The sequence below is a fragment of the Typopeltis vanoorti genome, chromosome 7 (genome assembly GCF_054136105.1).
Source record: "Typopeltis vanoorti isolate ZY-2024b chromosome 7, IOZ_Tvanoo_1.0, whole genome shotgun sequence".
In the NCBI taxonomy this organism is placed as follows: Eukaryota; Metazoa; Arthropoda; class Arachnida; order Uropygi; family Thelyphonidae; genus Typopeltis; species Typopeltis vanoorti.
In genome coordinates, this window is record NC_143555.1 from 9619475 (window position 1) to 9634381 (window position 14907).

The 14907-nt window shown below is 36.1% G+C and overlaps 1 protein-coding gene across 3 annotated transcripts in view; it reads right to left on the reverse strand.

Moving 5' to 3' along the window:
- Nucleotides 1-14907, reverse strand: part of LOC150104479 (ATP-binding cassette sub-family C member 8-like) — an 822612-nt gene that overhangs the window by 198806 nt on the left and 608899 nt on the right. For all 3 annotated transcript variants that reach the window (XM_090395659.1, XM_090395657.1, XM_090395658.1), the window contains exon 25: nt 6841-6943. In XM_090395659.1, coding sequence (XP_090251785.1) covers nt 6841-6943 — 103 coding nt within the window. The remainder of the gene's footprint in view (nt 1-6840; nt 6944-14907) is intronic.

Genomic DNA, 14907 nt, shown 5'->3' on the forward strand with positions numbered 1-14907 from the left:
AGTCATTTCTTCCATTTGATTCTGTGCAATGTATACAAGGCAAAACCAGAGTGACATGACTGGCCATTGTTCTGTAGTGGCAGATTGACTTCTTGTGTTCTTCAAGAGAGATTTGGGAAGATCTCCCAGTTTGTCCATTATTATTATTAGCATCTGGCCTCCATGGAGTCAGAGACTGATCATGGAAGGTACACAGCATTACACACAAAACTCATCCAACTGTGCCTTAAACTGATTCAATGTGTCTACATTCACAACACAATCAGGCAATGCATTCCACTCACCAACCACTCTTCATGCAAAGAACCTTCTCCTCATTCTACTCACACCCTCCTTATACAGTTTCCAGCAATAGCTGCTTATTCCCCCTCCCCTTTCCCATTCTATGAAAAAAAATACCTTCCATGTCAACCTGATAACCAATGGTGTAGCTAAAGCTTTTGCCACCCCTCTCAATACACACCAAAAATACTACAAAAAGTCAAAACAACTTATAGGGAAATAAACACTATGTTTATTTCTGAAGTAAAACTTTAATTTCAACACTCTAAAATGTTATTTTGCTTGCTTTTCTGTTAGCAAAATCGTCGATGACATTGGTGAAGTCTATTTCATAGTAATGTAGGTAATTCTTAATCAATTTTATTTAGAAAAACTCCTCTCACAACTAGCAACGCTTATAGCAATTGTGAGGCAAATTCACAGTAGTATTACAATATTTGGAAATGAGTTCTCGAGGCTGTATTTTAGAATTAACTGCAACAGTTCAAAAAGATTCAAAGTGCTGCAAAGGCGGACCTTACATGGGCATAATTTCCCTGCTGTCATCATCAGCACTCCCCTTCCCTTCTTGTCCTATCTATCCTTGCAAAAAAACACTCTACCCTTCCATTTTTATTCCCATTAGGATATCATTTTCATTCAACTATATTTCATTTATTCCAATGAGTTTGGGGTGAATAAACTCAATCAGTGAAACCATTTCATCTCCATTATTTCTAATACTTCTGGAAGTTGTAAATAAACACAGCAGTTCACTTTTATGTCTATAACCAGTCCTACCCATGCCACTTGTTGGATGGGATTTCCTCACCACACCTGCCCTTGGGCACCACTTATTTCCAACATCCACTGTCTATATGCCATGTCTCCCTGTCCACCTGGGCTTCCCCTCCCTTATTTCTCTTGCATTCCCATTCTCTTGTCATCTTCATACTACAACTGTTTCTATTGCCAAGCACTTTGGTCACTTCAACACCACTCTCTTGATCTTTTACTCCTGATCTCTCTTCCATGCATCACACACTGCACTTCCATCTAGCAACTTTTCTCCTGTGCACTTACTCCAAAGCCATTCAAATGCTATCAAGACATCTGTATAATTCCATTGTTCCCTCAAATACATGCCATACATCCAGAAACTATACTTCCTTCTCCTCACACAGCTCTGCTAGCATACCATTCACGATGCCACCAACTCATCATTGTCGTACCTTGGCAATACACTGGTCCATAACATGCTAAACTGCAAGGCCAAAGAACATTTCACACATCTGGAACATGAAAGGGAAAGAGATGATCTTCAGGAGAGAAGATAAAGGTAGCTAGCTTCATATGAGGTTTGAAAGCAGTGCAGAAATTATAATCTGTTTTCACACTCACCATACTCTAAAGGAATGTATTCCACTCACCAACCACTCTACATGCAAAGAACCTGAAACTCCCTTGCTCACACCCTCTTCACATCACTTTTAGGGATGGCCTCATGTTTTACCTATATCCCTGTATGCTATGAAAAACCCAATCCACACTAATCTGGTAACAACTGCTCACCCATTTGCATCTCAATCATATTATCTCTTCTTCTATTCATAAAGCCCCATAAATTGCATTTCCTCAATCTGTCCTTATATTCCACATTCCATAAGCCCAACAGGAAGATTTCTACCTTCCTTTCCTCACCTAAAGACAAACTTTAGTGAGGAAAGGAAGTAATCTGGTAGATATCTGAAAGATAGCTTTCAGATATCTACCAGATTCCTTGCTTCTGTGTTTTGTCTTACTTTGGACAGTCTGGAAGATATGTAGCATCAGGAATATAAATCATGTATCCAGTATCATGAACCTGAGCAGTCTGACCTAGCAGAAAAAGCTATCTTGACTATACGTAGGGGTCTTCTTTGGAAGAAAACTAAACTTTTAATTAAAAGTAGATTCACTGTAGTGTTATACAAGGAGAGCTGTGAAGCCTTTCTACACCAACCAAAGTTAAACAGATCTGATGGCCTTCAGTGTTTCCTTTTATTGAAAATATTATTGCATCAATCTAATGTAAATTAATATCATTATTATTATGATTCAGGCCTCCATGGAGTCAAAAGACTCATCGTGGGGATTAACTTATTATATTAAATTAGATTTATTTATTTTTTTAAAGATCGATTTATTTTTATTTTATTTAATATTTTTAAAATTAGGAATTTACTGACCATCTGTTTTCTTATTTATGTTGTAGTGGTGCTTTTAAATTTGATTATTTTATTGCATTTTATTTTTGTGTTCCATTGTTAACATACTGATGATGATATTAATACTTAGGTGAAAGTTTTACATCTAATAAATTTACTTCATGTAAGTTTAAGCTTCCATCTTTAATTTTTTTTACAAACATATCAGCTTAGGTAATAGTAGAAACCCAACAGTGCCTTTGTGAATATTCTCTGGACCCATTCTAAGATATCTTCATCACACTTGAAAGCTAGGCGAATAGATTTTGAAAGTTTTTTTCCCACCTGGTTATACTATAAATTGAAGATGCCAAAAAGTCATACTCTTGGTTTAATTCTTTACCCAAGTGTAAGCAAACAAAGTTTGCACATGAAGTCACTTCACAACTGGACTACTTGTATACAGAAGCTAATGACTTCACATCAATTGCCTTAGTATCCCATAATACAATGATACAGATGTGTAATAATGCTTTGCATTATGGGAAGTTGGCTTACATAAAGGATTAAACCAAGAATATAACTTCCTGGCATCTTCAATTTATAGTATAACCAAGTGGAAAAAACTTTCAACATATATCCTTAATCCAGAGTATTTTAGTAACAAGTAGTCAAAAGGTGTCACACACCTTTTGACTACTTGTATATGAAAATATGACTTCTGCATTACTTCAATCTTTGTATCACTTCTGGGTCTGGCTCCCACTGATGAGACTTGAATAAAGGTTTGTAATAAAATCTTTAATAAAATCCGTCTGGGTAGTGGCCATCCCATAATGCAAAGCATTATACATGTCTATAAGGATATGTGCATTGTATTATGGGATACAAAGGCAATTGATGTGAAGTCATTAGCTTCTATATATAAATAGCCCAGTCGTGAAGTGACTTCACGTGCAAACAATCCTTTGTTTGAACATGAAAATAAAGGATTAGACCAAGAATATAATTTCATTGGTATCTTCAATTTATAGGTGAATAGGTCTGTGCACAGTAATTCATACATGGCCTGATCAAGGCCTCATAGAAAGGGAACTGTAACTTCTTTGATTCCTCATATTAAGGTCCTCCTCATGATTGCTATAATCTGTTGTAATGACTTCACAAATTTAGTAATGTGACCAATAAAATTCAAATCTTTGTCTATCACCACTCCCAGATTTATCACTTCACTTCTTTCACTTCTACAAGTGAAATGGTCCTAACAGACCATGCAGAACTGCACTAGTGACATTCCTCTTTTGGGATAATGCTTTTCCATATACACTGTGCTGGTTCCTATTTAACAGGAAATCATTTAGTCAACTCACTCAAATTATTCAACCCCATTAGTTCCCATTACTAGTTTGAAACATATAACACTGCTATTATCAACCCAATTCTGTTTTCTAGCCCTCTCCCACACCTTAACAACTCTGGACGTAGAGACAGACAACTCCAGTTCTATCACCAAAAATTAATTAATTGCTTGGGTTGATGTAACTTATTCATAAGGTGGATTTCGAATTGAAGTATCTGAACTTTAAAAACTACCAAAAGAAGTTTAAAGAGTAATGCATTATAAACGATGTAGTATAAAAATGATATCAGATACAATCTAGCACAAATTTTGATGCCAGAAACAATTTGGCTTGATACAGATGATAAGTAATCATCTGGTTCATTTCATATTTATTTATTCTTATGGCAAAAACAGATACAGATCAATGTCCAGAAAGCCAATCCAGGGCCTCTTCTGTCACCACCATGAAATTGGTGCCTTGGGGAGTCATTCAAAATATGAGTGATTGTCTGGACCACAGGGAAACAGTCATAATAAGGGGTGGTCTCCATTTATGCAGTAGGTAGCCACATCTACCCTGGTTAGTTCTGATCCTGTTGATAGATGACCAAATCTTCTACGAAGAGCAAAACCAGGCTGCAGAGCGCAGGGATCTTCAACCAGGAAACCATTTGTTGGACCAGTGTTCTCTCCACATGTCAGATGTTGATGGTAAGGCAGCTGAAGAGAGTTTGACCATGGACCAGAAAAGGTTTCTTGATTTTAGGTGAAGACTGGTGGATTTATATGAGTCTGGTGCAGGGGCAGGAGTGGGTTACTCATTACTGTTAAATACTTTAATCGAGGCTTGTCTTCTCCGTATATATGGTGGAGCAATGTTAGATAGGACAGGTACCCAAGAGAGATGGGTGCTTCTCAGTGTCCCACTAATTATGCACATGGTAGAGTTTAGCTGGGTGTCTATAATGTCAGTGTGCACACTTCTTTCCCAGACAGGCATACAATATTCTGCTGCAGAGAATGCAAGGGCCAGTGCAGATGACCTTAAGACTTCTGCACCACAACTCCAGGTTGTTTCAGCAAGCCATGAGATGATATTATTTCTTGTTTTAATTTTGTTGGATAGGTTGATGATGTGCCTTTTATAGGTTAGGCTTCTGTCCATATTCACTCCAAGGTAGTTCAAGTAAAGCTCATGCTCTACCTTTTTGCCACAGAAAGAGAGGTTGAGGTGTCGATTCGCCTCTGCACTGTTCAGGTGAAATGCTGTGGACAGAGTTTTTGTTGGATTTGGCTTCAAGTACCACTGCTTAAAGTACACCTCCAGGATGTTCAGGTCTGTGCTCAAGGTTGTTTTGAGGTTGGCAAAGGAGGTAGACTGGTGTAGGATCACAAGATCATTGGCATATATATATATATATATTGGCTTGAGCTGGTATATGGTAAGTCTGACAAGTAGATGTTAAATAGTAAAGGAGATAACACAGAGTCCTGTGGAAAACCATTGTGGAGAAATCTGGGCCTGCTCCTTTTTCCACCAATATGGACCCAGATCTTTCTGTTGGAGAGAATGGATTCATAAAGGTGGAAAGTTGTTTTGCACCTTATGATATTGCTTAGCTTTAGGAAGAGGCCCCTGATCCAGACTGTGTCATAAGCTGATGTTAGGTCAATAAAAGTGACTCCAGATTTAAGTTTCTTCTAGAAACCTCCTGGACCAATTGCAGCAACCATGTTCATTTCATAAAGGCAGAAATATTAATTAAAATATCCTCTTATTCTAATAACAACGATTAATTAACTCCTAATCACACTGGAACAACTTTAAAGCTTAATGTACAATTAACATTAGCTCAGTCCAATGATAAAAATAGATAAATAAAACTCAGAGAAAAATTAACTGTAGGCATAAGGAAAAACAGGATAATTTTAATTACATAGAAACATTAATTTTGACTTTTGTTTTACTCTTCAGTGAATGAATTTAATTTTTGACATAATATTTTCAAACTGCTATACATCATAATACAAATTTCATAAGATCTGAAATTAAACATATTGTCATAATAATGCCATGGAACTGGAGAAATTTGCTTTAATCAATTAAAGATGAAGATAATCCATCAGATCATTTGGTCAGCTACTGAGCAAACTGTTAAGATGTGTGATGGCACATATGCATTAAGATGGTGTGATTAAAAAAAAACATGCTTTAAAACAAACACTGATTTTATTTACAGAATAAAAAAACTTCATATTATTATGACATTATATATGTTAATTCAATTTGGTAAACCTAGTCATTTGTGATTAATGTAAAGTAGGGGAGCATCAGAATTAACTACTCAAATGGCCATATGAATGAAATATATCAATTAATTTATATAAATCCATGTCATTTCGATAGTATCCTAATGTTATTTTAATTTTAACGGGCACTTCATATTCATGTATTTACTGACATGTAAATGTGAAGGTCAGTTAGGGGGGGTTCAGGCAAAAATAATACTGCTGTTTAACAGATATTTGTGCCATGAGAGATTTCTTTAAATTAACATGTTATGAAAAAATCATAACAACTGCCTCTCTCTATCTACGATATGGGAAAGTCTTACTTTAATCACACATTGATATATATTTTTTAAAATAGCTAATGGTAATTAATATTACATTATTTCCACAATTATTAATTGCATCATTGTTTTATGCATAACATCACAGGGATCTTACTTTTTCAAATCAATCTACTGTTTGCATTCCACTTTGTAATTAACTATTGTTGCCAATGATGATAGTCTATAATAATTTAAGGCTGAAATATATGACCTTAAATAAATAGCATTACTTATTCCTTGGGTTTTATATGTTAATTAAAAGAAATAATATTTTGACAATGACCACTATCTTTTACACAAACTATTCAGTGTACTTAAGAATTTTCACAAGTTTTTTCCTTTCTCACTCCCAGTATTGTTATTATTATTTTTTTTTTTTACGTAATAATTTAAAAAACCACTTTTAATTAATCTAGACTATACTTCAGGAACTTACAAGGGCAACACCTAACCAACAATTGGCACAATTGACCATCAAAAATGCTGCATTATTTACATCAATGTATGTAGTAAGCATTTCTGTAAATCTTCTTTCAGCTCTAAATAAGAATACAATTTGTAATTATAACAGGATAAATGACAATACAGGTATTCTTTGATTGATGCGATTAATTAATCCCACGATATTACCAAGTAAATCAAAATTGTGTTAATCAAATATAATAATCAATGGTAAAAATTACAATTTGTCCATGATCGATTACTATATTAATAATTTGTTTTATATGGTACTCTTTTAGGAAAGATAAAAAATGAATGCAAAATAAATATTTAATAAATACTTGAACCTACATTAGTTACTGCATTTTTTAATCAAAAAAATTCATCAAGAGTCATTTAAACAGTTTTAATTTTTTTTCTTATCAGCATAAATTCTACAATAACAAGCAAAATGACTCTCTAGACCTTGGCAAACAAGCATTCTTCAGTTGACATCTGGATCCACATCTATTACTTACTACTTAAGCTATTCTAAATTGCAAAATAGTCCATCCAAGAATTACTGAAATAGAGAGCCAAAAGGCTTCACTTCGGCGATGCAAAATTATTCAAATTAAGTGGATATTGAATCCAACATTATTTCAAAGCCGAATAGAGAAACTGCAAGTGTTTTAGAGAAACAGCAAAAGTTTCATGCTGAATATATAGATAGAAACTACAAAAATTTCGGCAGATCCAAGCATAAGCAAACCTTTCATGACAGGGGCAATTCGTAGCAAAAGGTAGGTTAAGCTCTGATCACTATCCTTAGTATTTTCCCATAATGTAAAACACATCTCCTAGGAGATGTATGATGTTATACATTATGGGGGGGTCACTACCCAGACCAGTTTCGACCTTTGTTGAGATCTCATCAGTGAGTAGGCAGACCCAAAAAATACTAAGATTGTAGTGATGCAGAGGTTATAATTTACCATACGAATCCTTTGCATCACTACAACCAATATCCACTTAATTTGAATAATAGTCAATCCAGTTCTTCGATTGTTATCTCCTTTGGAACCTCATCTTCACATTCCATTTGTTCATTGTCTTCATATGCGCATTGTTGTTGAATTTCAAGATCATTGTCACTGAAATCTTTTGAATTTGAATCCAATATTTCTTTAACATCTTCTTCATCAAAACCAAGGTCTTCACCAACTGCAACGATTTCTTCAACCACGTTATTCACAGGATTTTGAAAACCACCTAAGTAATTAGCACATTCCAGCAAAAGGTTTTTCCAAACAGCTCTCATGCAGCTAGAAGACACTTGCTCCCATGAGTCATGAATGTTTTTAACTGCATGTTTAATGTTAAGATTTTTCCAAAATTCTTGGAGCGTAATCCATTTTCTCCCATTGTTGTTTCTACTGCCTTTGAAAATGTCTTTTTAAGAAAATAGGCTTTGAAAGTTGCAATGACACTCATGTCCATGGGTCGTAACAATGATGTCATATTTGGTGGAAAAAAATAAAACTTTCACATTCTCACACAGATCATTAAGAGAATTTGGATGACCACGTGTATTATCTAAAAGCAAAAGAGCTTTGAAAGCTGTTATTTCTCTTGCAATAAGATTCAACCATTTCTCTCGACCAGGAAACACTCCTCGAGGCTTGCATGTTTTTGAGTAGTAAATTTAAAGGCGTGTTAATTAAACCTCTTGCCGAGTATATAAAGGGAGTGTCACAATTAATTTTGCTGTGTTAATCATATCCCAAGTTAAGCAAAACCATGTTAAGCAAGGGATACCTGTGTATGTGTGTATATATATATATATATATATATATATATAAAATGATGGGCGGAGAATGGTTAACTGACAATGGATGACTCAGCTGGTCTGCAATAATAAGGGAGTTAGGGCTCACTAACCAGACTTCAATGAGAAGTCAACAGAAGTAATTAATAATTAAGTACTTCTGCTGACATATAATATTATTATAGCATACAGATTCCTCTCTACTGAATAATTTGCATACCAGGGATAAATCATTAGATGCTATCATACTGTGGAAGTTGGCAGTCAAAATTGTACATAATGCTATATTTTAAAATTTATATCTTTTAAAATGCTATATCTTAATGGAATGAAAATTACTTAAGTAAATGGCAAAACAAGTAAACAAATATATTAATCTGCATCATTTCATATGATGCAGATTAATCATACGTAAATCAATAAATACATAGTGAAAATCAATCCATATCAACTAAAATTATTATTAAGAGAGACATCCAGGGAGTCATGGACTCAAAGGAGGCCATACTATCCACACCAGATATCACACTTGGTCATGAATTTATTCATACTAATTTGACACACTACATCCAATGGCAATCCATTCCAATCACCGACCACTCTGAGAGAAAAATCTAGCACTCCCTTGTTGACAGCATTCATTCACAACTTCCAAGGATGCCCTTGCATTCTTTCCCACCCTTCCATAAAATGAAAAAAATCCATCTACTGAAATTCTGTATAACCCTTTCAAAAGTTTGCAAGTCTCAATCATATCACCCCTCTTTCTATTGTTTGCTAGTGTCTGCAGCCTACAAATTCTCAATCTATCTTCATAATCAGTACTCCACAATCCTGATATCATTTTTGACACTCTCCTTTGCATTCTCTCTCTCTCTCTCTCCACTGTATCAGAATCACCACAGAAACCAGGAGAAGACCAGATCTGCATGCAATAGTCCAAGCGATTTTATCAAACACTTCTAAAGAGGTAAAATGATTTTCTTATCTTTGCATGTCAAAGTCCGTTTCAGCATTGCAATTAACCTCTGAGTTGTATTTGCAATCTTTTCTATATGGTCCTTGAACTGCAACTTCCTGTCTACTAAAAATCCAAGATCCCTAGCCAGATCAGTTTCTTTTGGCATAATTCCACCAATATAATATGACACTGGACAGCTAGTCACACCAAAGTGCATGACTACATTTACTAACATAAAACTGACAGCTATTTTATATGCCCACAATTCACTATTATTCAAATCATTTTACATATTACATGCAGATTACATATTACATTTTACATTTACACATTACATGCATTTTACATATCACATACATATTACATGCATTTTACATAGTGGAATTGTTCAATGACCACTTTATTGGAGTATTTCATCCTAGAGGAGTCAATTTTAATGCTAGAGGGATAGGGCAGGTTCGAGGTTTAGAGGTACAGGAGGAGAGTGTGTTTCCGAAACTGAGAACTCTGGATGTCAGTAAAGCTTTGGGACTGGATGGTATTTCACCATGAGTTTGAGAGAATATGCTAGGGAACTGACAGTGCCGTTAACCTGGCTTTTTCAATGAAAGTCTGGCTGCAGGAAAGATGCCCAGGGAATGGAAGGAAGGTAAGATAGTGCCATTGCATAAGGGTGGTAGCAGACTGGAAGTGTCTAATTATAGGCCAAATTGTGTGTCATCAGTAGTTGTTAAGATCTTGGAGAAAGTAGTGAGGGACCGTATACAGCATTGGGCAGATGAGGGCAATGTTATCTGTGAGAGTCAACATGGATTTGTGAAAGGGCGCTCTTGTTTTAGCAATATGCTAGCCTTTTATAATACAGTTACAAGAACATTAGATGAGGGAAAGGCATATACTGCAATTTTCTTAGACTTAGCAAAGGCATTTGACAGGGTGCCACATGATAAGCTGATATTTAAGTTGCAGCACATGGGTCTGGATGTCAGATTGGTCAACTGGATTCAGGATTGGCTGTCTGATAGGTATCAGAGAGTTGTGTATGGTGGAGCAGTTTCAAGTGGGGTCCCACAGGGCTCAGTACTAGGACCTATATTGTTTAACCTTCATATCAATGACATAGCCAGTGGATTGCAAGGGGATATTCAGTTGTTTGCGGATGATGCGAAGCTGGGAAGGATTATTAGTAATAGTGCAGATGTGGTAGCCCTGCAAGAGGATTTGAATAAGCTAGATAGATAGGCAAATGAATGGGGGTATTGGTTTAATGCAGCAAAATGTAAGGGCTTGAGGTCTGGGAAACATCGATGGGATGCTGCATACTCTATGGGAGGAGTTATACTGGAGGAAGTTGGGGAGACAAGAGATCTGGGGTTGTTAATTGATAGAAACCTGAAATTTAGGGGACATATTGCAAAGGTGGTGAAGGTAACACAGAGGATTGCTGCAATAATGAGAAGGAAGCTGACCTGCAGAGATAAAACAGTTTCATTCCTTTGTATAAGACCCTGATCAGACCACACTTGGACTATTGTTCTCAGATTTGGCCCCCAGGATTTGAAGGGAATAAATTAACTGTGGAAAGGGTACAAAGGCAGATAACAAAGATGGTTTCAGGACTGTACAATGATAGTTATGAGGATCGGTTGAGGGAATGTGGACTGCAGGGTTTGGTGGATAGAAGAAGGAGAGGTGATATGATTGAGACTTTTAAACTGTTGAGAGGTGGTTACAGGGTTGACCCTGGGGAGTTCTTTCACTTGGTTGAACAGCGGGAAGGAGTGATGACAAGAGCCCATCCCTGGAAGTTGCAAAAGGAAACTATGAGCAAGAGGGTGGGGAGTGGTTTCTTTGCATGGAGGGTGTTGAACCTTGGAATGCATTGCCTGATGGAGTGGTGCAATAGAGTGAGAATGGTCGACAAGTTTATGGAGTGGTATGATAGACTTTGTGTTTCAAGACTCATTGAGGGGGGACCTCCCCTCGATGAGTCTTGACAGACTTTATGTTCTTAGGAAGGACCTCCCACGATGAGTCTTTTGACTCCATGGAGGCCTGAATAATAATAATAATAATAATAATAATAATAATAATAATAATAATATCAGCAGCACCCACCCTATGTTTGCATCATCAGCAAATAGCTGTATGTCACAATTCCTTCCCAATGTCATTAATGTACAGATTAAATAACAATGAACCAAGGACTGAACTTTGTGGTACATCACTAGTTATCTTAAATTCTGCAGACTCAAATCCCCAATATAGTACTGTTTGATGTCAGTGAGTCAGCTGTCCTCTTTTTTATGCCAGTATTTTATAATCCGAACTCCAATTTATGCTGAATTGTGTCAAAAGCCTTAGCAAAATCCAAAATTATCAGGGTGTATTTTTCTTCATTAAGAAAAGATAAAGTTCATTTCTCTTATCTAACTCAACAGTAAGATTATTATAGAATGCGAGAAAGGTGCTAAAACATGACCTTTCCTGTAAACCCATACTGTTCTTTGCAAAGTAACCAATGTTTCCAAAATCTTCACCACCACTCCAGAGATACTACTGATAGGTCATTAGCTGGATATCAGTCTTTGCATTGTGCAATGGAATTACCATACATTCTTTCCCTCCTGTAGAATCGGCTTTTTTTTTTTTCTCAGACTCAAATTATAGCCTGGTCAAAGGACTAGTCACTTTGGCTGACCACTCTTTTACCTTCCATGCTGATATATCATATCAGTCCCTATTGCAGAATTCCTATTCAGTTTGTGTAACAGGTGTAGTAGCTCATCCTCATACACCTATGTTTCTTCATTTACAATGTAGCAGTGAGCTCAATGTTGCATATACCATGTTGATAGCTTTTAGCAAAGCCACTCATTAGCTGAATAATCTCTTCTACATCAGTCACCCACATACCATCTACATTCAGTAGAGTTATTCTTTCTTTTACTTGCAGCATAACGATGGAATTCATTTGGGTTGTCTTTAGCCTTGCAAAGCCAATTTCTTTCCATACTCAGACTTAGCTTTTTGTACAAGAGCTGCTTATAACTTTCATAACTGACATCATCCTGCACATGGTATTCCATCCACATTATCTTTTTCTTATGAATTTCTTGCTTAATTAGATTACACACTCAAGCCTATTTATTCTTTGATTCTAGGGACACATTCTGATACTGCATCATTTAAGAATTTTCTAAATGCATCACACGTACTCTCGATATCCTTCCCATCGAACAACTAATAACATGGCACAGTATCCAACATACTCCTCAGTTGGTCATAATTTCCTGCTTTGTAGTTCAGCATGTAACCATTTCTGAATGAAATATTCATAAACCTAGCCACTTCTCAAGTGAGTACTGCATAGTCATTATCACCAACTAGAGGCAGAATAGACACGCCTTTAAATGAAATTCCCACTGACACATAATCAAATTTAGCACCCTTTGACCTTGAGCTCCTTCTGTCACATGTTGATTAAGGAAGTTGTCTCACAACAGTTCAATAAATTCAGTTTCATTCTTCTCATGAGATTTTATTGCTACCCAATCTATGTTAAGATAATTAAAGTCCCCCATTATGATTACTCATTTCTGCCTCATCATCTTTATTTGATAATGCATTTTTTCATCACTAGCAATCGATCCACTAGGTCTGTAACATCCCACTGTGTATTTGATCTTATTAGATTCTACCTCACACCAGATGGCTTCAATCTCACTGCCACATGACAAACTGTCACTAGTAGTGCAGTCATAACTCTGAACTCTAAATGGATTCAAGTCATTTAATATCATTAGCAGCATACGTCCTCTTCTCCTATCCTGTCTATCCTTGGTAAAATTACTGTACTTTTTATCCTAAATATGATATATAGCATTAAAAGCAATAAAACAATGATATACATTGCAGAAATAAGAGAAACTATTAAAATATGTTTAATGGTTAAAATGGCATTTCAAAGGTTATCAGTTCTTAATAATATTTAACATGTCAGATGGAGGGTGGTGAAAAGTCCAACTCTACTCCCCCCCGTGGTGCACCCTTGGGTATTAGAAATCCTAGCCATTATCACACCTGGATCCAATACCACTAACAGAGCTCTGGTGGACATTTCTGAACCTTAGTTAGGAGAAGTGTATATTTGACTACAGCAAAGATGCCACTACTGCAACAACAGAAATGGCCCTGGGGGGCTGCACGACCAACATTGACCTTTCTACGGCAGTAGTAAGGCATTGTGAGGCCAGGAATGCTAAGAATTTCACAGATGAAGGCAGGCCGCCTATTAGATCTTTGAAAATGGCAATCAGTAACTTCAATACTCAAACTTCAGAAAGAGACTATAGAAAAGATTTATTAATCAAAGAACTAACCAATATCAACTTAGATATCCTCTTAGTGAATGAAACAAAAAGATTAAAATAACTGACAGCAAGATGGTATGATGGCTCTCAGATACTCCTTGGAGCATCCTCAAGCAATGGCAAACAAGATGGAGTGGGCTTTATTGTTAAATCTAAGCTCACCAAGTCAATCCTTTCTTGTAACATCATATCTGAAAGAATAGGTATGCTTCTAATTGGAATAGAGAACAATAACAATAAAATTAATATCCTGCTATGCTCCAACATCTGTAGCTGATAATCAAGAAATAGAAAATTTTTACATGAATCTTGAACAGGCATTAAATTACAAGTCAACATACACATTCATTGGTGATGACTTTAATGCTAAAATAGGATGTTGAAAATTTATAAGTCCAAATGGGCTGGGAGAAATAAATAGAAGACGAGAGAGATTAGCTGGCATCATAAAATTATTATTATTATTATTATTATTACGGGTATCTCCATGGAGTCAGTAGACTCATCGCGGGAGACCCAAACTAGCAAAACAATATCTGTCATATCTCTTCTTGAATTCATTTACAGACGAAGAGCTCACAACTAAGTCAGGCAATGAATTCCACTCATTCACCACCCTCCAGGCAAAAAACCTTGTTCTGACACCTTTGTTAACCACACTCTTCTTTAATTTCCAGAGATGACCTCTTGTTCTTCCATCACTTTCACACAGCTGAAACATTTCCCCTGCATCAATCCTATAAAAACCTTTTAGTAATTTGAATGTTTCTATCATATCCCCTCTTCTTCGCCTATCAACCAATCTCTGCAATCCACAAGCTCTCAATCTATCAATGTAGGGAGCATTTTTTATATCACTCACCAACTTGGTCACTCTTCTCTGAACCCTCTCCACAGCCTCCTCATCTCCAAGGAATCCAG